The sequence below is a fragment of the Heloderma suspectum genome, chromosome 3, assembly GCF_057233095.1.
Source record: "Heloderma suspectum isolate Gila_16-S chromosome 3, 16-S_ref, whole genome shotgun sequence".
In the NCBI taxonomy this organism is placed as follows: Eukaryota; Metazoa; Chordata; class Lepidosauria; order Squamata; family Helodermatidae; genus Heloderma; species Heloderma suspectum.
In genome coordinates this window covers 30,287,254-30,312,582 of record NC_139460.1, presented here as the reverse complement: position 1 = coordinate 30,312,582, position 25,329 = coordinate 30,287,254, and the positions used below count along the sequence as shown (strand labels likewise).

General features: G+C 40.5%; 1 protein-coding gene across 6 annotated transcripts in view; it reads right to left on the bottom strand.

Annotated features, from left to right (window-relative positions):
• ATM (ATM serine/threonine kinase) overlaps positions 1-25,329 on the bottom strand; it is a 108,896-nt gene that overhangs the window by 59,717 nt on the left and 23,850 nt on the right. For all 6 annotated transcript variants that reach the window (XR_014788976.1, XR_014788977.1, XM_084842720.1 and 3 more), the window contains 19 exons: positions 23,774-23,869; positions 22,489-22,714; positions 21,314-21,439; positions 20,038-20,163; positions 18,499-18,588; positions 16,697-16,865; positions 14,185-14,384; positions 13,702-13,784; positions 13,457-13,612; positions 12,021-12,096; positions 11,795-11,925; positions 11,008-11,128; positions 9,845-10,021; positions 9,306-9,466; positions 8,681-8,927; positions 5,771-5,889; positions 4,818-4,944; positions 2,565-2,764; positions 1,420-1,594 (listed from right to left, as the gene is read on the bottom strand). Coding sequence is in view for 4 of the 6 variants with exons in the window: in XM_084842720.1 (XP_084698846.1) it covers positions 1,420-1,594; positions 2,565-2,764; positions 4,818-4,944; positions 5,771-5,889; positions 8,681-8,927; positions 9,306-9,466; positions 9,845-10,021; positions 11,008-11,128; positions 11,795-11,925; positions 12,021-12,096; positions 13,457-13,612; positions 13,702-13,784; positions 14,185-14,384; positions 16,697-16,865; positions 18,499-18,588; positions 20,038-20,163; positions 21,314-21,439; positions 22,489-22,714; positions 23,774-23,869 (2,806 nt within the window). In the remaining 2 variants the exon portion in view is untranslated. The remainder of the gene's footprint in view (positions 1-1,419; positions 1,595-2,564; positions 2,765-4,817; positions 4,945-5,770; positions 5,890-8,680; positions 8,928-9,305; positions 9,467-9,844; positions 10,022-11,007; positions 11,129-11,794; positions 11,926-12,020; positions 12,097-13,456; positions 13,613-13,701; positions 13,785-14,184; positions 14,385-16,696; positions 16,866-18,498; positions 18,589-20,037; positions 20,164-21,313; positions 21,440-22,488; positions 22,715-23,773; positions 23,870-25,329) is intronic.

The window sequence follows — 25,329 nt, the reverse complement described above, 5'->3', positions numbered from 1 at the left end:
AGGTTTTTACGGAATATAGATGCTAATTTGTTCAAAGGTTCTACTAATAAGGGAAATAGTGAACAAAAATCCTAAGTGACACAGGTAAAGAGAACAATATTGCAGAGGGAAGTAGTTATAAAAGCAAAACTGCACTGCTGTGAAGATTGAGGTTCAAAAGTAGATAGCAAGATTAAATTTTATGGCAGTAGCAGCTAGACTATATTGTGCAATAAGCAATATTTTGTTGAGAGCAGCCAACAAAGTTTCCATTCCATCCATGCCCCCCCCCCCCGCAAAAAGTGTTCCATGAGCAACTAAATCCCAAGGTCTTAAAACAGGCATCTAGACAATTGTTCTGAAAAATGTGCGGAATACATGGAAGTTAATGCCCAACAACAAAGCTATGCACAAATATTACATATTAGGGGACAGGGTGTGCAGAGAAGTTTGATGAGCAGTTGAAAACCATAGACACTCAAGCAACACATGTCTAATAGTGTGGGGAACATTACAGGGCACAGACAACAATGAGGCCCTCTTCTTCAGTTGATACTGGTGAATATAGCCCCTATGTGCAACCTTAGCTGAGCCAGGACAATCTTGCCTGCAGTTCTTCAGGGAGATATTTGATCATGAACAGGGTTGAGTCCAAAGATTTTATTGCTGTTCTAGCCTTCCCATAGCTTTTGTCTCCACAATCTCACTTTAAACTTGAAAAGGAGTCAATAATTCCATTCACTACACTCATCATGTTGAGTGCCCCAGACCAATCCAGCATGTGTAACAAGCCCCAGCCTTCCTCATGAGCTCGTAGCTCAGGTTGTGTGTGGTATCTTTACCACAATTGTACTTTTAAGGTACTCTTAGTTTGGAAGTGCAGTGTGACAGAAACCAGCCCAGGCCTCCAGAGCTTGGGAAGAGAGCAGGGGTTTGTCCCTGACCTTAAGCTGAAATTCAGATGCATATCACCGGTGTGAATTCACTCCTTGATTGGAGAAGTGGTGACCAAATTTTTGGTTAGTGTTCAAGGTAAGCCAGATTTGTTATCACCTCCCCCAAGACTTGAAGACAAGGGTAACATTGTTCTATGTACCCAACAGGGCCATAGGCATCCATTTCTAAAACAGTCCCTAAGCCACATAGCAAACCCCTTTTGAAATTGAGGGAAACCTAAAAAAAAGTTTGTGATATTGGGGGGGGGGGGGGGCTTATCTTCAAAGAAAAAAGACCATGAGGCATACCTCACTAATTGCCTTGTTTTGTTTTAAGGTTAGAGATTGTGTTTAGTATCTATATCGTTAGCCACCTTGGGCACTCTGAGGCAGAAGGGCAGGGTACACATTTTCTACAACAAAGCAAGAAGCATTTTAGATCCTGGGCAAAAAATGTGAGATCACTAATAAAATGCCTAGCAAGTGTCTCTTATTAAAAACTTACCTCTTCTTGGGCCTCAGGTTGGTCTCCAACTATAGGTATTAGTGTACGCACAACAACATGGAGGTGACTCCCTAGGGCACCCCCACAATATTTGACTGCTGTGTGGCAAACACGACTGAGAAGGTCAAAACATAGCAAGAAGCTTCGGAGGGATACTCCTTTCAGTTGTTTAGGCCTAAAACAAGCACATAGAACTATTAATTGAAAAGACAGTAATATGAATGGTGGGGGGACCTCATGTTAAGCTTGAAGGAGCTAGAATTCACTCTTTAATTACAGGATATATCAAGGCCACAATTTTACAGCAGGAGAAAGTCCCATCTGCCCCCAAATAAATGAAAGTGAAAAACATAGTTCTTAGAGGGTTGAATATCTTAAACCACCAACCAAGTTCATAGCTCACTGGTAAAGGCTCTTGGATAGCAAGCCTGGGAAAAACCTCTGCTTGAGACCTTGGCTGTGTTCTCCTGTAATGGTAAGCCAGGATTTAGCCTCACACTTACGAACCTCTGCGAGTCCAAGTGAAACCTCAGGCTGCATGCTCTCCCTCTCCTCTTCTCCTCTTGTACAGCTGGGAGAGGATTCCTGCTGAGTTTACTTTTGCTTTCCCCAATTCCTGGCTTGTTGGTATGTACAAACCAGGAACCTTGGTTAAAATGAACACTAGTGAATCCATTGCTAGACAAGCTAACAACAACCCCTGGATTGTTTTGCTGGTTGGCTTAAGAAACCAGTGTTTTTTTAAACCACAATTCCTAGTTCATATATAGCAACCGCCCAGAGAGCTTCGGCTATTGGGCGGTATAGAAATGAAATAAATACATAAATACATAAACAAGCCAGAAATTGGGGAAAGTATAGCAAACTCATCAGTAATCCTCCTCCCGGGCATGTGGAAGAGGAGAGGAGAGGGGAGGGGGAATCATGCCAACCCAAGGCTTCACTCTGGCTCACAGAGGCTTGCCCACATAACACTAATGTTAACCTGGCTTAGCAGTACATGAGAACCAGTCCCTTGACTGCCATTCAGAGTACAAAGCTTTAGACTAGACAGAATAACCCAGTATAAGGGAGCTTCATAAATGCTATATCCAATCCAAATGAACTGAACCTGTATATAGAGAACATATAATACTCATACGTACCTGTTGTTGATGTGGTGAATCACAGTGTAAATCACATCCCGAAGTACAAAAGCTGATGCTCCTCCTAAACCATCTTTGATTTCTTTGAATAATAATTTTACCAAAAAATGATATATCATAAGGATTCTATGTCTTTTGTAAATATTATTCGTTCCAGATGCTTGCTTACATATGGCAAGTAAGATTTCCTGGAATGATTCCTAAAAAAGAAAAGAACAAAGAAGAAAACATTAAATAGTAATCTCATATGTATATGTCATCACTATTTGGGTGCAACTTACTGTCAGGGTGGACACTGAGCCCATAGAATCCCAGAGTAGTTCTGATTCTGAGGAAGAGGAGTCGCTCCTGGGAGAGGAGCGCGCTCCTCTTTCCCAGGGCCAACAGCTGACGGAGATTCCTCCCACCAGCATTCCTAGCTTAGATAGCAGTCCTGGGAGTGACAGAGCGCGGGAAGCAGACTTGATGGACGCGCGACGCCGACGCAGAGAGCGGCGCCAAATGGAGGGTGCAGAAAGGAGGCGTAGTGCCCGGTTGGCGCGCAACCAACGGCTGCGCCCAGAGGATCCAAGGGAAAAGGGGAGGGACTCTCCCTAGTCCTTAAGTTCAGGGGTCTGCCAGTAATTCCTTTTCAAATGGGACCAACTGTTCCAACGTAGGGCATAGGTACTCTGCTGCTCATATCTAGTTGCTAACAGTAGAGCTGTTAAGCTGTAAAAGAGGAATAAAACTTTGAAAAGAATCCATTTGTCTGTGTCTGGACTTGGCTACTGGATTAGACTGAGAGAGGCCTCCAAGGAGCCCTTGACACTTACTTTAATAAACAGGTAAGTCTGCCCTTGCATATTCTTTTAAATTGTTTTATGATTGTATCCTGTGTTGTTTTTATTGCGATAGTATGACAGTATGAACATTTTGGGGTCCCATTTTGTATACCACCCTGACATCTTTAGATGAAGACAGTTTTAAAAATCTTTTAAGAAAGAAATAAGAAAAACTAAAAAGGGGGGGAGGGGAATTTCTGTTTTCATTAGGCTGGAATTAGATGTGACGACATATTGGACACCTGGCTGCCACCAAACATTGCAGCCAGATATCTAATTCTCCTCTTTTCCTCCATAAGACTCCACATTATTTGCTTCCACTGGAGGGAGACAAGCAAATGCTCTATGCCTTGATGTCAACACGAGTAAGCTGAAGAAAGACATTATGGAGGATGAAGGGGGAGATAGACTGGCAGCTGCAGTTTTCAGCAACAGCTGCACACACATCATCTCAACTAATTTCATCCTCATTATTGCTTACAATTGATTTTATGTATTACACAGGCAAACTGCAGACAATGGTCTTGCCCAAGTATTATGACCACCAACTCTCCAAATGGCTTGAACTTAATATCTCCACGTTTTTGTTCAATTTTTGAAAATAAGTTCTCATCAATGGAAAAATAGACCACTATTAAATAATAACGACTAAATAGATTAGGTAACACTCTTCAACTTTTGTAAGTATGTGCAACATCTTCTGTCCTTCAAAGAGTTATTTAAAAAGCAGCAAGAAGAATATCCTTGAGATATTACTTGCACCATTAAGTAAAAATATATGTATTGGCCGGACCAACACAAGATGTTGCGACACCTGGGGCAGGACAATCTGCTGCTGTCTAGCTCCCCACCTCCCCACTGCAGCAGCACAGCAGGTGATTTTATCCATCAATACCTTGCCATGAGGGGCCCTTCCTCAGAGCAAGGCATTGTGTGTGAGATGGCCGAAGAGACTGCCTGTGCCACCATGGCACTGGGCCTCAGAGTAAGGCACTGGGCCTAGTGGATGTTTTGGAGACTTGGCTTTCCATCATGAAAGCAGCTGATGGGGCAATCTGGGTGGCCACCCAATGCTTTGCTTTGAGGGACATTTCCTCAGAGTGATCCATTGGGCCTGGAAGGCACTCTGGAGAGCCATCCAGCCACAGCTGCAATATGTGCTGCAGCAAGAAAATAACTGATGGGGCTCTCCACAGCAGCTGACCAATGTCTTGCTCGGAGGGATCCTTCTTTAGAACAAGGAGATGGGCCCAGCAAGCACTCCAGAAAGCCATGTTATCCATCTGCAGCTGGTCGTGATAACAATGGGCAGCCCTCTGCACACTGGATGAGGAATGCGCAATCTGCCACCTGAGGCTAGAGTCTCACCCTGCCTCTTGGAAGAGCCAGCCCAAGGTTTCAGTCACAAAATTCATCATCAATAACTTACAGGGTTCTTGGAAAGAATTCCAACAAGACCTTTTGACTTAGTTTTATGGCAACTGCTAATATAATTCAATGTTGCTTTGATGACATATGATGGAAAATGAGGGCGATTCGGAATAGGATCCAGATCTCTGAAAGAAATGAAAAGATTGCAAGCCTTTCAAAGCCTTGATGACCCCACAAAGAAAAATCTTATGTGAATAGATAAATCTAAGTGACACTAAATAGGATCTGATTGTGACTAAGACTGATTCCCTTAACAGTTAGGGGAAACAGATCAATCTGTATTAGAATAGGTAATTTAGTGAGTGCATATTTTTAATTCATTAATAAATGCTTTCAACAGTACTGATCTGATATGGATATCAATTTATAGTTGAAGGGTCATTTGCTAACTAAGCACTGGGTTCAAAGGTACAGACTCCCTCCAAGGTCTATGTCACACATACAGGTGTGTGCATGCACACACACATTTCTACTGAGTTCACACTGGGAAAGCATGACTGTTCGCCTACCTGTGTCCACTTGCTGTAATGTGTACATGCATATATTTCTATGCACTGCATTTACAGAAAAGGAGTGGAATGACTACTCACACTGGGTTAATGCCCATAGGAATGTACATGTCTGGCTTATAGTTTACATCATATGTGAGGCCACAAACTATGGTGCAATCCCTCCTATACATAAAAATATGTAAAGTAATAAAAATAATTTTATGATCTAATGTTATATGTAGGTTCATAAAATTAACAGATTTCTCCTGTTTCCTAAGATACTGCTGCTAATGTGTCACCATCCCAAATGGTCTTAGATTAGACAGACATAATTTCTCAATAGGCTATCAAGCCTCTCCATCCCGCTCCTAGTTATTACACATGGGCAACAAGTCTACACATAAACAAAACCACATAAATTGCAATATCTAGCACATTAACAGAAAAAGGTAAACTGTACCCTGTAAATTTCGTTAGGTCAGTATCTTCTCCTGCCTTGATACATACTGGCTCATGTAAGGTCATCAATACCTCTACCACAATCTCTGGCAAATTACCATGAAATAGATTGTCTATCAGCTGCAAAAAAACACACCCCACAGCTTAAGTTTTATCGTAAGTATCAAATACAATAAAGACTGGTTACTACATGCCTTATCAGTCTCCATACTGAAGTTACATTAAAAAGCACTCAGCTCAGAAAGTGGAGAATTTGGTTACCTATGAATTCTTCTTCTACTTGTTCACCATAATGTGATTCAAACACTGGGTGATCTCCTTGCCCTCCAGGCAGAGGAGGTTCTTTGAAAGAAGGATTTGCCTGAAACATAAATAGGAGGCACCTCCCACTTCTTCCCTAGAGTAATAACCTACCCCAGCAAAATAAGCATCCCTCAAACTAACTGGGAGAAGTGGTGCTTAACTAGTAAGGAAAGGACAAAAGGAGAAAAAAGACCCAGAGTGGGTAATGGACCTCTGTCTACCAAAAGGAGAAGAAGTAGCAATAGAAGGTCCCAGGGCATAGTCTGAAGGCACATGAGGTAGCCACCTTGCTAAAGCTAAGCAGGTTTGCGTGCGTCTGGTCAGTGCTTGGAGGGGAGACTACCTGGGAACCACATGTAGCCATCTTGAGTTCCATGATGGAAGAAAAGTGGGATAGAAATGTAATAAATAAATAAATGGAGAACTAACAGGAAAAGTATTCTCCATTCTCTCTACTTGTCACTCTCCAATGTTCAAACATTTGGGAATAACAGGACAGGACTCCAGCAGAGTCTGAAGTACCCTTCTACCAGAGGCAGCATTAGCTGAATTGGAACATTCATCCTGTACTAGTGACTAGGTGGCACCCAGAATGTCTCTTCTCAGTAACCAAGGAGATAGCATATCTTCTAAGAGAATGAGAATCCTCGTAGGCCTCTGCAATACATACCTTGAGCTGTCTTGCTAGGGAGGCTTTAAATGCCTTTCTACCCCTTCCTTTAACTCTGTATGTGACAAGCAAGGAAGAGGGCCACTAAAGGGTTCTCCTAATATTAAGGAAGCACCACATTTTCCCTCTTTGGTGTTTGCTTGAGCATGGAAATGGAAGTCAGCAGGATCAGCTTCTATTTTCTGCAGAAATATGTATTCATTTTCGGAATAAAAGAATGGTTGAGCCAAAAATAAATCTATACTCATGGAAACTCAAAAGAATGGCTGCATAGCCAAAGCAGCCCGCTTTGACATCCTGCAGGCTATCCTGATATATAAAATTAAGAAAATGTCTCTAAAAGGTTAAAGGGTTCTTTGGTCTCGGTTTGGAGGACTATGTTAGAACCCATGTAGAACAGGTGGTGCAAACCGGGTAGCCATTGATAAAACACTTGATATGAGGATGGGCACCTAGGAGAATCCCTTTGGCTAAAGGACAGGATAGAGTCTAGAGCCACCATTTGTCTCCAGGCCACCTTGGAGAAACTTTAAGATGGTGGAGACCAGAGATGTAGAGGAATTAAAGTTGCTTTCCTGGCAGCGCCGAGACAAATGAACCTGAGTACTCTGATTTATCCTGTCAGTAGACTCTCTTCTACCCTAGAGGAGATAATCTAGCATTTTAGGGAAATAATGTAGGACTTCCCCTCAACCTCCAGGCAAAGAGTGGCAGCAGCTCCAGTTTGGAGTATGTGAAAGGCTCCTGAAAAAGAAAATCTGGGCAAGTTTAGAAGATGTCTCTGGACTTGCAGCCTCTGTCTACAAACCTGAGGCATCTAGGCCAACTTGAGATCACAAGAATGTCAATGCATTCCTTCCAGATCCTGGTGAGGTTAGTTACAAGAAAGAAGATACTGAGTTGACTCCTGAAGAGTCCACTTCATCTTTACACCACGTGCTCAGCAACTGAGGCTCACATATGCAGTAATCATAATCAATGGAAGATTGCACAGCAATACATCCAGACCAAATCGATTGTCATCTATCAGGACATGGAAGACACGATCCCCAGAGACACAGGGATCTTGCGATCATACCCAGCTGTAGTTAGCCATTGACCATGCTGGCTGGAGATGATGGGAGTTGTAGTTCAAGACATTTGGAGGATACCGGGTTGGAAAAGGCTGGGTTAGAGGGCCAACTGAATGGGAAAGAGGTGCCACCTGCTACAGTACAACAGCATTCCCAAGAAGCAAGCGAGCAGAATGCATGAGGTCATTATTCGTCTGACATAGCTAATGAGATCCTTCAGTTTGCGTATCCTCTTGTCAGGCACAAGATTCTCACTTGCATGGTATCAAGGTCTACCTCAAGATGCTGCATCCAGTCAGTGGGAACTCGGGAACTCTTGAACCAGCTGATCCCAAAATCATAGACCTGGACTGGGGCTGCAGTTAATTCCAAGTCCCTCCCTGCCAATGTTCAAGCCCTGATGAGGACTTCAAAGTATGGACCTCTTGTAGCCCAAGACTGCAGGACTGGTGAAAGTCATGGATGAAATAGCACCCAGGACAAAGCACAGTATAGCACTGCCCTTTGTAAGTAGAGAAATCTAGTGAACCAATCTGATAGGGATATGGAAGTATATATCCATGGGGAATTCACCCATAGCCACTGCTGTCAGCATCTCTATCTTGAATCAGTGTATGCAAAGAAACTGGTTTACACCACAAAAACGATTTTCAAATGAGTTATGTATAGCTACTAATATGCATAGTACTTTCAGTCATTTTTCTGATTTGGAAAGGAATGACCTACTCCTGCCTTAAAGAATCAACCTAAAATTGAATCCTTGATTGCTTCTAACATAGCTTTGATTTTTAAATACTAGCATTTGAATGCTTCTCATCTAATAGTGCAAGTTATATGAAAAGAAACAAAAGAAGTGAAAAAGTACCTGTTTTCCTAAGTAGTTTTCATCTTTCAGTTTGTCATAGACTTTAGAAGCTGCATCTCTCTTTTGTGCAATTTCACCATCTTCATGATTTTGGTAGGCAAAGTAAGGCAGAATATTAACAAGGATTTTGGGAAAGCAGTGTGCCAGAAGCTGCTGCACCTCTCTTTCAATCTTGTAAGCAATCGTTTTTACCTCTTCAAACTGATCTTGAACTATCAGTTGTGGAATCAAAACTTTGTAACAGGACCTACAATTAAAGGTTTACTTGAATTATGACAAAATGGTTGGAAAAAATATCGAATTTCAGTTACAACAGAGATGGCACTGGTCATGTAAAGAACGCAATGACTGCATCCTAATGACAAGTTATTCTTGAAAAGGTCCTAGATACTAGCAAGTTAATTGTGGCAAGAATTTACTTTTGATGTATGAAGTGGACCTTTAACTCTAACTGGGTCCTTAACTCTAAAATTAAATATAACTTTTAGCAATAACTTAGTACAAATCTTTGAGCCACTCTCAAAATATGCTGCACAATAAAACATGGAATTCGCCAGCCAGTATATCAGAAATTAATCATTTGCAGGCTATATGGAAAACACAGAAATATAATTTAAGAGCATACCTGTAGAACTCCTCCAAAGTAGAGTAATTCAATAAAACATATGGAAAAACAGAAAGACTGTAACCACAGTTCAGCCACTCTAGAATCAGAAAATCTAAGTGGGTATTCATGAAATCTTCTATACTGTTATAGCCACAAGTGCCAGAAATTCTTTCTAATACCTGCATTTTAAAAGAAAGAGGAATTCCAAAGATCATTACTAGTTGTAAAACTATTGTTTCTATAGCATAAGACTACAGTGTCTATAAACTAAGGTTCAGACCCAAAAAGGTGCCCGTGGAGGTCCTGCAAGTACAGGCTTATCTTGTATACTTCAATTAACAAGGAATTAACATTATAGACAGAAGCGTGTAGTGACTCTGTACTCAGAGCAATTTATTTTAACAATTATATATAGCACCACAAATCCAGAGATGTTAATTAGTTAAATGACTTGCTGTAAGCTATACATTTTGTATGACATTATTTGAAAACTGTGCAAGAATTTTTAAAACACTGCATTTACCTTTTATAGTTGCAAGAATTCCCAATGTACATACCTTCCTTACAAGCTGAGGTTCTAATCCATTCTTTTTTACACATTGAAAAATAGCAAACAATGCCTGCTTTTCACACACAGGACTGCAGCGTAAAATCATAGTTATTAACATGAGGAGTACTGATTTTCTATTATATTCTTCATCAGGAAGATTCTCTTCATCCCCAGTGCCATGTGCCTTTATTAACAAACAACACAGAATGAAAGTCATCTTTTTTACCTACATATATGGTAGATTTAAATTAAAAATTATCTGAACAATTTATATTTCATTAAAACAGCATTCTGACACAAAGATGTAAGAAGTTACGAAAGAGAACTACTTTGCCAGAATCATTTAAAAGGATAGATTCTCAAAAGATTACTATTTGACATGACAGAATTGTTGTAACCTCTTCTGAGGTACATAAACAATTTTACTTGGTTAGGCATGAAGATACAATGGTTCTGTATGATGCCTGAAGCCTTATAAGGAGATTTCTCCTGATCTCACAGGTGCATCTACTTAACACCTTCGCCTATGTACAAGTCCCTGGTTTTTGAATTCTAACAGTTGTGATGGAATGGCCACTTCCTAAAACTGGTATTACTCTGGGCACTATCCAATGCTGGCAATCTACCAACTCTAAATATATTGCACAAGTGGGAACAACCACTAGTGCAATGGGAAACTAGAGCTTGCTTGTATAACTCAGGAAACTAGCCAAAACTATCACTTCCAGAACAGGACAGGTCAGCAGAGCTCCCTTCCATGACTTGTCCCATTCCAGAAACAATTGTTTCAGCTAGCTTCCTGTTGTGCTAGTGGTCACTCCTGCTATCCTAAAAAAAACTAGCATTGGGATAGCTGTATCCCAATAACAGCACTACCGCTCTGTTACCCGTATGTAATGACCTCATTCAAGTCACTACGCACCCTGTTAACCTGGTAAGCGAATGAAATATTTGGTAAGATTATTATTTACATCAACTGTTTGGCAGACAAATTAAGAATGAATAGAAAACTAATTAGATTCTAGGCATACTGTGATTTGAACATAAGCAAGAAGAAAAGCTTAACAAGGGCTGCGTCTCTTGGCCTAATCCAAAACTACAACCTCCATTGAACAGGAGAAGCTGCTACAGTGGAAGCCTTTATGCATGCTTAGTGACACACTGTATTACCAGCTTATCTGCTCCTTCTTGAACTTTGAGGTACAAGTTGTCAAATGCCCTTTGCTGGAGCTTCAAAGGAAGAGCTTTCAGTAAGCCAGTAGAATCTCTCATTTTCACATCTTGAAACAAACTTATGGTTAAACAGACAGAAAAAGAAATTTAGAATGATTTACACACTCTTTTTTTAATAAATAAATACACTTCAACTGTGTTTTTGTTCTGAGGTGTGTCCCCCACCCCCCGAGATACCTTTAAGCAACACTTGCCTATGTCTAAGATATAGATGGCATTATGAACACCATACTGGATGAAACATTTATCACTTTGAATTCCTTCCCAAAAGGGGTCACCTTGCAGCGCAAAACATAAATGCAAAGGGAACTAACTTGCTCCTTTAAATATATATACATATCTCACAGATTCTTGCAAAAAAGTCTAGCTTTTTCCAAAATCTATCTTGATCCTGCTTTTTCAAGGTCCTTCACACATTTCTGAACTTAGCATTTTACTAGTAATACCTATTTCTTCTGCTCATCTTGTAACAGAAATAGAAGAGATGTTAGTATGAACTGCTGGACATCCAGTCCTATCGTAAGTCTTACAGGATCTCCTAACTACAAATTAGATATGAGAAGCAACAAGCATGGCTTTGAATGGGTGCCTGGATTCTTTACTTATACATGAATGTTATTTTGTAAAGTGCTAAAGAAAAAGTGCAAAACAATTTTGAATGGCTAACTCTTGAGTGGTTATCTTTAGAAGGAAGTCAAGTAACTAAAAACTACAGCAGGTATACCTGGTTACTGACTTAGCTGCAACCATGCAAACTTGAAAGTTGCTATCTGCAAGGAAGTGGGGGAAAGCATCACTCACAGGTAGATTTTCATGTTTAACATTAAGCACAGTCCATTTGGAATGAGGATCAGCCTGGGGGAAAGGAAAATGTCAGCATTATATTTTTATGGAACTTGGGAAAGCCAAAGAAAAATGTTTTTTGTTAATGCTTTTGGCACTTGACTTACCTGAAGTAAGGCTTTCATACATTTCACTAAGGCTATTCTTACTGGAGCTGTGCATTTCCCTCCATTTGCTAAGTGCCTGGAACAGACAGAATTCAATATTAAACTATAGTGGGACAAAAAGTCTATTTTTTGCAGTTCAGTCTTAGATTTTTAAAAATATGTTGATATTTCTTGCCATGCTTCAAAAAAACTTCGTTTGTTTTTAATTTATATAGAGGTTCAAGAATGATGTGTTAATAATTGATGTAGCTAAGTGCAACTATACACACACACACACACACACACACACACATATGCTTTCTTCATATATATGTTGTTAAGCTTTAGATGTTCATTGGGACTTACTCCCAGGTATGTGCATCTGTGGGATTGTGACTTGAGTCACATTAACCAAGTTGGTTGTGACAGTTTCAACAGGACTTAAGTTGCAATCCTAAGCACACTTACTCCAGAACAAGTACCACTGAACATAGTGGGAGGTATTTCTGAGTAAATACACTTAGGCTTGTCACAACTAATTTTAGCTTTAGCCAGATAGGGTCATGGTTTGAAAACAGTGGCCCAAAGAACACTTGGGAGTAAACTTGACTGTGATAAGTATGGCTTATGTCCAATTATATGTGTTATATTTGTATAATTACACTATTATTCTGGTACATAAGCAATTTTTCTGCTGCAATTTTTACATTTGAGCCATCAAGCCAACGAAAAAGGAAAAACCAACTGAAAAACAGTACACAAGAAAAACCAATTTGTACCCTTCTTCCAGTTTCATTGCTATTATTTTTAAAAATTGTTTAAAAATGTGCCAACAATTGCTAAAAGAGAGACTACTCCTAAATGCAATTGTGCTGCTGAAGACAGAACTGAGGAGGAAGGTAAACTCCCCATCCTCTTGGCATGAGGGGTGGTGGATATAACCATTAGCTGAAGGGAGAGGAAGAGCACCTACATGCTCATGTACCCAGGTACAACTCACATGGACAAAAAAAAGCTGCGGAAGACCATATGATCCAACCATTTACATAGCCAGCACAGCAATCCTAATTGGGGTGGGGGTGAAGTGGCAGATCCTCTGACATTTCCAAAGCTCACCCTATTGAAATAAACTGTGGGGAAGGATTAGCTATGCCAGCTTTAGGCTGACATAGCTAAGGGGCCTGATCCTTGGCCTTCGAGGCAATGCAGAATGCTCCAGTTTCAGGAGCCTACCACAGGTGGGAATACTCCCAGTAGTGGATTTACACCTGTGGAACCTTCTGCAGTCATTCCAAGGACTACTGGGATGGATGTCCACCCCGCCACGACAACCCCACCTCATCCTAACCCACCTCAGACAGCTACCAAAGGGGCTAGAATTACACTGTTAGCAATTACCATAGCTGACAAATTTATGATCATGAAATTAATTACAGTTGAAAATGTGCTTAACATACCAAAATGCTCCAACAACCGTTAAAAATTGACCCTGGGCTTCATTTAAATCTTCAGTGTTTGTTCTGTCAGCACCCAAAACATTCACCATAGGAAGGAGATTGTACAGAATTGCTGAACACGCCTCTTGATCTCGACGATAAAAGGAGCATATATCCCTATTGGAAATAATAGAGGGTTTGAGGAAATGAATCTGGAAAATATTATTAATGATATACTTCTTTTATTAACAGGATTATTTTCTTACGGAAGAGGCTTGAGAAGTGAGACGATATGATCTTCTGGCAAGGAATTTTCTTCACTTGGGAGCTCCTTCAATAAGACTAAGTACTGGTACAAAGCATAATTAAAAACAAAGCAGAAATCATTTTAAAGCTTTTTTCCTTTATAACTATAAGGAATATACATTCCATATATATTCAGCAGCACACTTTATATACATCTTTAATTTATAAATTTTGTATGATACCATAGGTTATTAAAGTTTATTGTAGAACAGAAGCTAATCAACTGTTTTATGTACTGAAAATAATTATCTACTGGCTAAAATCACAAAACTACACCATCATGTACAAAATGCCAACACGATTTTGAATTTTCAAGATCAGCCATGATCGGTCAGCTGTTGCTACAGTAGTTAGCCCAAATTAAAGACCACTTAAGATGTTGCATTACAGCAACATTTAGATATAGAAAGCTAATCAGAGCAGTTTTTCATCATCACACTCACCATATGCAGATGTAGTGGTTTAATATAATCAAATGTATTTCCTTCAATTAGCATTAAGAGTTTCCTCTGAATTTCAGAAGCTCTGAAGCAAACTGTTCGCCCTGTGGCTGCTGTGACAGCTATACACAAGAACTTTAAAATATCAAGGAGGAGAAAGTCCTGCTTAGTCAGATGTTCTTCTGATAATGGGCTTATGGCACCTGTAAATAAGATGTTATTGCATTTCAGAAAAAATGCAAGACATGAATTGTTAAACACACAGTGGACGCATACCAGACAGTTCTCTGGCAATATATCCAAGTATCTTTCCACACAGCAGAAAAATAGTGTATCAGGGCTGCTGCATAGAGAGTAAAGCAATTCTAAAGTAAGGTTATGACAACTACTATAACAAAAGAAGTGATGCAGTATTGGTGTGAAAGAAAGCACATGTGGGTGATCAACATACAGGGCTACAAGCTTGGAAGGGTAGGAAACCTAATGTTTACTATCAGCCATGCCATAAATTACAGTTAGGGCCAGAAATATTGGAACAAGGATAACTGTTTTGGCAGTTGGGCTCTGTATACCACCACATTGAAGTTGAAAAGAAACACACCCAGATGGTGAAGTTAGGACTTTCAGCTGTAATTCAAGGGGTTTGACAAAAGTGGGGCACTAACCATTCAGAAAGTGCAGCCAGTGGCATACACACACCCCCATTGTTGGTGGCTCATAAGTAATGGAACAAACCAGTATCATTTCAAATTTAAGGGTCGCCTTTAATACCTGGATGAAAATCCTTTGCAGTCAATGACTGCCTGAAGTCTGGAACCCATGGAAATGACCAAATGTTGAGTATCCTCCCTCAAGATGCTTTGCCAGGCCTTTACTGCAGCTGCCTTCAGCTGCTGCTTGTTTCTGGGTCTTTCTGCCTTCAGCCTTGTCTTCAGTAAGTGAAAAGCATGCTCTACTGGGTTGAGATCAGGTGACGGACTTGGCCATTGACGAACATCCCACTTCTTTGCCTGGAGAAACTCTTGGGTAGCTTTTGCTGTATGTTTTGGGTCATTATCCATCTGCAATATGAAGCGGCGTCCTATCAGTTTGGCAGCATTCGGCTGAATCTGAGCAGAAAGTATAGCCCTATGCACTTCAGAATTCATCCTGCTGCTTTTATCAGCAGTCAGGTCACCAATAAACACCAGTGACCTGGTTCCATTGGCAGCCATACATGCCCATGCCATAACACCGCCTCCACCATGTCTGACAGATGATGTGGTATGCTTTGGATCATGAGCTGTTCCTTTCCTTCTCCATACATTTCTCTTCCCATCATTCTGGTACAAGTTAATCTTGGTTTCATCAGTCCAAAGAAACTTATTCCAGAACCGGGCAGGTTTTTTTAGGTGTTTGCTGGCAAAGGCTAATCTGGCCTGTCTTTTCTTGAGCATTACCAGTGGTTTGCACATTGTTGTGAAGCCTCTGTATTTACATTCAAAAAGCCGTTTCTTGACTGTAGATGTTGACAATGACATACCTACCTCCACAAGAGCGTTTTTGACCTGGCTAGATGTTGTGAAAGGGTTCCTCTTCACCATGAGCAGAATTCTGCAGTCATCCACTTTAGTTGTCTTCCGTGGTCTGCTAGGCCTTTTGCTGTTGCTGAGCTTGCCAGTTAATTCCTTCTTTTTCAGGATGTTCCAAACTGTTGTATTGGCCACTCCCACTGTTTTTGCTATCTCTCTGATGTGATGGCACTCGTATTTTGTTTCCTCAGCCTAATGATGGCCTCCTTCACTTGCATGGACACCTCTTTGGACCTCACGTTGGGAGTTCCAGTGAACAGCTACCAAATGCAACACCCAGAACCACCTCCAGGCCTTTTATCTGCTTGATTGGTCATGGGGTACCCAGGAAACAGGCCACACCTGGCCATGCAGCTGCTTGTCAGCCATTCGTTCCATTACTTATGAGCCACCAATGATGGGTGTATGTGTATGCCACTTGGTGTACTTCCTGAATGGTTAGTGCCCCACTTTTGTCACACCCCTTGAATTACAGCTGAAAGTCCTGACTTCACTCCCATCTGGGTGTTTCCTTTCAACTTCAATGTGGTGGTGTACAGAGGCCAACTGCCAAAACAGTTATTCTTGCTTCAATATTTCTGGCCCTGACTGTATGTGCCTTTGACAAAGATACACAAAATTATATTCTAGTTAAGTATTGCCTCCATACTGTGTTTACATTGAAAGGGCAGGTTATAAATAGTCTAAAATAAATAGATCTGGGGTTTTTTTTATTTGAACAGCTAGCTTTCCCTGTCACCTCTACGCTCTGAAAAATTACAACACTTGGAAAACTTTGCAACTGGCTTTCATTCAGAAATTTGGATTTAAACCATAATATCACAGTACTTTAAGCCTGAGATATTTCTAGATGAAGTTGGCTTGAAGTACTTGAATGGTACCAAAAAAACCCTTTTATAAAACCATTCAGTTGCCACATTATACCTAGAGAAGATTAAACATACCTGTCAAAGTCTGCAACTCTCCGCCCTCATTGTCATCGCCAGCTTCAGCAGAGTGATCATCAAATAGATCCAAGACAGTGTGGCTTTCTCCTTCTATTCTACTCTCTTCAGGATCATCTTCCATTAAATCACACTCTCCAGCTTCACTTGGCTTCCCAGTAAACAGCATCTAAGAGAAATAATTTATTTAGAATTCTTTTATCCCACCTTTTTTACAGTAAACTTGCATACAATAAAATAGAATCCTCACAACTCAGTTTTATGTATGTATCAGTACATAAAAACATGGACTCAATGGTCTTATAGGCCCCTTCCAACCCTACTATTCTATGATTCTATGTACAGACTAGGAAGGCATCACTGATGGTTGCTAAAGACTTGTTTCAGCAAAGGTGATTTGCCTGTGGAAAGTCATTAATGTTTGATACTGGCTGCTCCTTTCATACAGGAAGTCCTCCCACAGTTTCACAAGTCCCAACCAAGTCTTTCAGAGATTAAGGGTGAAATCCTATCTGGATGCCTGTCAAAACTCGGAGGCTGTCGGGAATCCTGTGCAGTGCAGGAGAAGCGTAGAGGCGATCATTGCCTCTGTGCTCCATTTGCCCTGCATTTTTGCTAGTCGGTCGATTTTGCCTGTCTAGCTGGGGCTCTGCGGAGCAGGAGGGAAGGAGGCTGGGGCAGCTGGAGGATTCTTCATATGCCAGCCGCCCCAGTCTCCTCCCCTCCCCAAGAACCGTCCCCTTTCCCTCCTCTCCAAGCTCATGTTTGTGAGCTCGGAGAGGCAGAACCACACCTACTGTGAGGGGGAGGGGAGTTTGGACTCCTGGGTCCGAGTGCTGTCTCTGGCCTTGGATCTAGGAATCCAAAAAACCCTATTGCCCCCCCTCCCTGATGTTGTCTAGGGACCACAGGACTACTCTTTTAAAGGCCCACACCAGCAACCTGAATTGACACCAGAAGGCAATATGATGCAAGTATAACTTCACAATCATTAATTGGATGAGAAATAGTCATTCAAAATCTTAAGATTTTCATGAGGATTAAATTATTAATTCCCACTGAAATGAATCCTGGAATGTGTACTTTGCAACAAATCACCATTTAATGAGAAAACCTGTGAAGTAATTATTTTACTTTTTTTTTTTTTAATTGTAATTGAGGGAAGAAACTGTCATAGTCACAGCTAAAATTAGGGTTGCAGTTTGCTACTCCACTACTTGCCAGGGACAAGTAACAGTTCCCCCAGGGAGAGATCAGTAGCAAACTCCATTAGTCATACCTATAGCTGCTTTCATGCACAGCTTCAAAAAAAGACCTGAGTGCTAGGTGTTGCCATCCTGAGTCTCACACAACACTCATTCTTCTGCCCTAAGTGCTACTGTCTCTTTAGGGTAGAAGGAACTTAAGAGATCCAGGCAATCACCCTCATGTGGTGTCTAGTCAGATGGAAGACAGCAGTGCAGTACCGGCAGTGGCTTGGCCCTCTCTGTGTCCACAAGGGCTGCACAGATAATGTATGGGTGAAGTAGAAGGGGAAGAACCAGGAAAAGGCAGAGGAATAGCAGGGAAAGGAAGACGGAAGCAGGATATGTTCAAAGCTCATTTAAGAAAAAGCAGACAGGGGGATTACGTTGTGTACAGAGCAAATTGGTTTGACTATACATTCTCAGTAGGTATAGGAAACGCCAAGCTTAGCCTGTCCTGTTTGTCTTTCAAGGGCAATATCTCTGTTCTGGGCAATAAAGGGCACTACATATACAATCTGTAAAAGGAAGCTAACAGCCCACACTGTAACTACTTACCAGATGTTTGCAAATATCTGCAAGATTATTCATCAGCTTTGATGTTAACAAATGCAAGAAAATGCCAGACAGACTCTTTCTTGGGCTGTTCTGCCAAAACAATCCAAACACACTATTTATTAATTGATTTGATTTGTACCCCGCCTTTCTACCAAGAAAATGGCACGCAAGACGGCTTACAATCATAGGAACTAAATTAAATAAAAACTTGATTAAAATAATAAAACAAATATATTCAAAACACAAAAATAAAAGGATAAAAATACTAATTATCAAAGCATATCCTACAGAAACTGTTTATCTTAAACTGCGAAGTAGGATAGTGAATGCCAAACTACTGAGTGTAATCTGCAGCCATGCTACAACAGGCTTTCCCGTTCATCTCAAAAAGTCACTACTAGATCAGCAAGGAAAAAGCATCTTTTCTCTGCAATAGCCCCGTCTGCATGTAACAGCATCAATTGTGGGTTAATTAACCCACGATTTAGTGCAGCACATGCCACCACCAGTTTGAGTATGCAACCTCTGACTGGCGTGATCAGAGGTTGCTCCGTGACACCCAAAACTAGGCACTGTGGACTGGTTCGCATGATCACCTCAGCCCACCATGGCTTATTTAAGCCACAGTGGGATGTAGCCTGTGCCAGCCATGATTGCATAATCACCACCCAGCCACGGCATGTGTCATCTGAACACGGGCGGCATGGTTTGTTGGAGGTTTAAACAACCCTCAGATAACCTACAACAGCCTTTGAGTTATTTGAGAGTTGTTTAACCCTCCAACAAACCATGCCACCTGGCTCTGGATGATACAATAAGTTGCGGCTGGGCAGTGATCGTACAAACCTGGCCTATGGGTTAATTGTGGGTTAAGCAACTCACAGTTAACCTAACAACTAATTGTTAGTTAACTCACAATTTGCTACTGTTACGTGTGAACCAGCTCAATGTTGCTAACAGGCTGACCATGTTTATAGTGATTCTATTTCCTTTCCATCATTTCTAAATAATTCACATTCCTAAATAAAAGTGGTTAATTCACTTTCTTTCAAGTAAAATCCAAAAGTACCAAGTAAAAATAGAAATAGATTAATACTGCAAGGATTACCAGAAAGAAATTTTGGAATTCCATCATATGTACTGTAATATCTTTGAATGAACTGCTATCTTAAAAGCTGAAACTAAACTCACTATCAAGCTTTTATTTTTAAAAACTGCAATTTTACACAGTTAAGCTACTTAACTGTGGCAGTGAAAACAATGGGATTTAATCAACTTAATAAAGCACCCAAACACTTTTTGGAATGCAATCAAACACTTCTAACTCACGTAAATTTAGCCACTGCAGGAACCAAACTAATTGCATTACTCTGCAGAGTATGTGCGTGCCTGTGCACACACATAATTATGAACAAAAAACTGCTTGGAGAAGTATGCTGTTTTCAAATAGGACCTAACAGGCTTAAAAAGATTTCACTGTCACATATTTGTGGATTAGACTGAAACATAGTTGAGAATTAGGCTCAATGCACGTCTTACCTGGGTGCAGTTACATAAGCAACTAGTACACTGTACTATTAAAGTCCTCAATGAAATGATCCCAGAATCTTCAATTAGCTTGCTTTTAGACTGAGAAATGCTTTCTCCTACATAATGAATAAGAGACTGTACAAAGAAATAAAATAATAATAAAGAACTGTCTCACATATTTACTACATTCCATCCATATTCCTACGAAGATTAAAGCAGAGTGCAGACCAATACTGTCCTATGCCCTTTCAGTTCTACCTATTGCCAGAACTTACTCAAAATTAGTGCTTACACCTCAATTTTTGTGGTGTAACTCCTGTCTTCGTTAACTCTGGGGGCCCCAATAGGCTTTTTCTCATGACCACTAAGTTCAATTAGTTTGCAAACTCCTCCTTTAAAATACTGGTTCCCAAATTTTATAGTATATGTAACATTTCACAAAATATCTGATCCAGCTTCCTAATCTTTCCTAAAAGGACATACTGATCCAGTTTGTATGACATGCAAGGCTCACTGTGGTTTTTTTTAAATCCCCAATGAGCCATGATGCATGCCAAGAGCCATTTTGAATATGCAGCATCCAATCGGGGCAATTGGGGGGGGGTAGACTGCTATGTTGTGAGAACCTGGCTACCATGGGTTATTTTAGGGTTAAACAACCCTCACATAACCCACGGTTGGTAGTAGGATTGTGCAAGGGTTGTTTAACCCTCAAATACCCACAGTGGCCAGGTTCACACAACATGGCAACCCCCCAATCATTCTAATCAGGAGTTGCATATTATTTAATTTATTTGATTTTTACCCCACCTTTCTACCAAAAACTATGTTCAAAATGGTGCCCAGTGCACACTGTGACTCACTGGCGATTAAACAACCCAGGGTGAATCTGGCGTGTCATGCAATCTGGGCCAGCATACACTGGTGCCATTTACAAATTCCTTACTTCTTATATGGTGCCTGACAGCTGCAATCAAAATACCCCAATAGTTCCACAGCCCAATCATTATCATTTCTCTCTTCCTCTCCTACCATTGTCCATCTCATAGCTACAGCAGATATAATCAGATGCATTCCATCCTGCAAAACCTTTGGGCAAGAAGATCCTATATTCTTGGGTTATCTGTGAATGCACCTGCAGAAGGGCAGCCACCACTGTTTTATTCCCCACACTCATGAGAAGTGCTTGAGACCTGCCCACTCTTCCAGTGCAAGGTTAGTATTACCCATGTTTAGGAACCATTAACTTAGCATATTTCTTAAACCAAAAAACCAAAAGTCCTACCTTAGCTTTATGAAAAAGCTGTGATTTACATGCCTCTTCTTCTGTCAGCATGCCAGCATAGCAATAGCAACCAAGAACACCAGTCAAGAGACTGGTGCAACGCACTAGGAATTCTGCAGGTGTCGTCTTAGAGTAAAAGAAATAAATACACCATATGCTTTGTATTAAAGTATACTTTCTCAGTTATATCATTTATATAACTTCAGAATACTTTCATGAACTGTAGGCTGTTTAAATACAGCTGGCAAAAATGGAACACATTCTGCAATGTGTTGTTCTATTTAGCTTGCACTAAATGTAAAAAACTAGAAAGCACTTCAAATCCTGATGAACTTGTCATGAAATTTAAAACACACATTTACTGAAAGACTGAATTTAACACAGTCTTCACCAGTATTACCAAAATTCTGGTTACAAAAGTTTCAAAGTTATTTCTATAGGCAAAAAAGCTAGAATTTGCACTGATGTTGAACTACTCGGGAATTGTATCAGGACTCACAGGCCACACGAAAGTGTTGATTTCCCCTAGTATATAGAGTTTCTCCAAAGAAGATACAAGCGGCCTATACTGTAGTAGCTCTCCCAAAAGGTTTAGAATTTCTACAATGGCTTTAAAATCATTCATAATCTAGGATCCTATCTCTATGAATGCCTTTCCAATATAGTCCCCTTGCCTATTAAGAGAGCTGGATGTAACAGGATCATGGCTATAAAACTGACCTATGAATCAGATGTGCATTCGAATTTAGACTCTGTCATGAATGTACTAGGTGGCCTTAGGCAAGCCATTCTCTCGCCTTCAGCCCTCTCACCCCCATCAGCAATATGAAGGTAATTATCTAACAGGATTGTTATAAGGGATGCAACAAGATAATGTATATGAAGTGCTTTGAACACTACAGAAAGGGAGGGAATTCATGCCACCCCTCCACCAAGGTACTGCAGCATCGTCACCCCTCCTGTGATGCACACATGAACTGGAATGATCTTATAAAGCATACTTCAGAATTAATTGACTGCACAGCAATGTAATATTATACCACTGTTTGCCTATTTTATTAACGATGCAGAAAATCTCAAAGGCTGTGCACAAATACTCATGAGGAGGGATATGCTTTGAGACACCTATAACCACGAGTGAGGAAAACAGATCTTAATTTTCCATTCCAACTTACCTCAGGAGAAAAGCTACCAAGGAGTTGTTCTGACATTACCAAGAGATCATGCTCTAAGGCTTCTCTAAGTTTCTGAATGACAGTTAGTCTGTAGCCACACAGTTTGTTTTCAGATATATCATCTGTTGTGTTTGTAAAAATACTGATTTCATCAAAAGTTGTCTGAGCATAGAATGCTTCAATTTCTGAAAGACTGGCTTCTTCTTTGTATTGTGCATGCTGCATACTTAATAAAATAAGGTAATAGATTACTACCTGATATTTCATGACAGTACTCATAACCTTTAAAACCAAAACACAGAACAAAAATTCAATCCTGATTCTGTTTCTTGGTCAGTAATCAATCATATTTAAATTTCGAAATGATACAAGAGCTGCTAGCACATGGCCAACGTACATGGAGAGGAACTGCAGTACTGCCTCCATAAAAAATCAACATCCGCACCCCTCCACTGAACATCTACTTAATTATGAACATTCCGCCCTTCCCCACTGGTCCCAAGATCAGCAATATTCATCTGATAAAGTGCAGGAAAGTAGGATTCCATAACAACAGCAGCAACTGCATAGCCTTGAACAATTTTTGAACATCTCTGCAGAGGGCTAGCGATATACATATTAGTCCCTGAGGCAAATCCTGCCACCATCTGCAGCAGTCTATTAAATGTATCGTGAGGGCAATCCATGTATAGAAACCTGTTTTCATATACAGATTGCCTATAACTTCTTTGGGTCACAGTTTGTTAATATCTTTGGTTACACAAATCAACAAAACAAAAACTGGGGTAGACAACTACAAATGCACATTAATACATTAACATGTGTATGACCAAAAATAGCTACTCCAAACATGTTTTGTTCAGAAATAGCTTTTTCATCAAAGCATAAAGAGATAATGAATACAAGCAATATTTAAACCTTTTCTCCAATAAGGATTGTTATTCCAATAGATAAATATCCATGATAAACAATCTCAAAAAAGGTTCCTCAATTTCAAAAGTTGTTTGCTATGGAGCATGAGCAGCTAATCAAATAATGCAAATCCAAAGTCCCTTGGTGTGCAGAACTAATTGAGCAATTTTGGAATCCTGGAATATAGACGTACATATTTTTTTAAGCAGCAACTGATCGCCCAAGCCTGCATGAACAGAGCTTGATTTGTGTAAGCCCAGTCCATGAAATGGAACTCTACTCAGATTTGTAGAATTAAAATTTGAAATGCAATGAACTCTAAAAATATTACCTCCAAGTTCTTACAATAGTTTTGTTGATTTTTAAAACCTACCATTCTGAAGCATTGTAGAAAAAGTCCATTGCTGTGCTACAATTTTTCATAGTCAGACTTACAAGGATTTTCTGCAATTCTAGTTTAGGAAAATCACTGTAAAGAATTTAACACAGAATTAGAGCAGATATCCCTTAATGTAACATACCTGGTTATCTCTATTATAAGATCTAAACTATAAATATGTTCACATTATTTAGCATCGAATTTCAATAGATGCACTACGGGGCCTGTTGTCAGGAGCACCCTAGCTGCCTCTTACAGTCCCCTCCAATAGCCAACTCAAGACACAGATGAAGAGGATTCTTTCCAACGCTTTATTCCTTTTACAACTTAATGACTTTCAGATGCTAATCACCAGCGACTAAGCAAGGAACTGCACTGGGGTAGTTAGCAGAGTAGCCTAAGCTCCAGGTAAGGCAGTTGGTCCCCGTTTGAAGGAGAAGAGCAGGAAGACTCTGAAATTATGGGCTATGGAGAGGTCCTCCCTCTTACCCTTGGGTCCTCAGGACGCGACCGTTGTTTTAGCGCCAAGCAGGCAGAGCGCCTCCTCTCGGCGCCCTCCATCTGGCGCTGCTCCCTGCATCTGCACCGAGCATCCAGCAAAACCCCATCCCCTGCGCTCTCACTGCCAGGGTCACTATCTCTCTCAGCAATGCAGGCAGGAGGAATCTCTCCCTGCCGCTGTTCCTGTGAGAGATGAGCGAGCTCCTCTCCCACAGGTTGTTGCTCTTCCTCAGAATCAGAACTGCTCTGAGGCTCTATGGGCTCAGTGTCCACCCTGACATCTGTTTCTTCAGCATGCATGCAATACTTCCAGTGGGAAGTACTTCCTAGTCCATTCCCCAACCAAATTTGTCTTATGAGAACTAACCTGTTACTGGGCTGGTTCACACGATCAAATAAGCCACCATGGCTTATTTAAGACACTGTGGGCTGCAGTGTGTGCTGGCAGCCATTTTAAATATTCAGATTGCTACTGCTGCTTGTTGGGTCAATTCAAACCTGGTAAGGGTGGGTTGCGTGAGGTTTAAACAACCATGGCTTGTTTTAGGATTATGCACAACCCATCCCTGTCAGGTCTGGACAACATGACAAACCAGAGTCATGGCTTATATATTCAAAAGTCACCTGGCACGCATCAGTACATGCTGCAACCCACCGTGGCTTGAGACACGGTGGGCTGCAGTGATCATGTGAACCAGGTCACTGTACAGCAGGGAGAGCACCTAGTGTTTTGACCACTGGGCGGTGACAAGTGGGAAGAATAGTTTCCCCAGAAATACTAGAGAACAAAAAGAGATTGTTCTCTATTTTCATAATGTGTTACGTATGCAACATGCTACCATGCAATTACAAAAACTACACAAATAAAGTTATATTGATTAAACTGTTTGCTAAAATCTAGACATGGAGCATTTAACAAGTTATTTCATACAGAAACATTTATTTTATATGCTTGAATAAATAAGTTGGAATTGTTATTTATTAGAAGTTAAAACATGTTAAAACCTCTATCAATATATACGTATTTCATTGGGAGTTTAATTTATTGA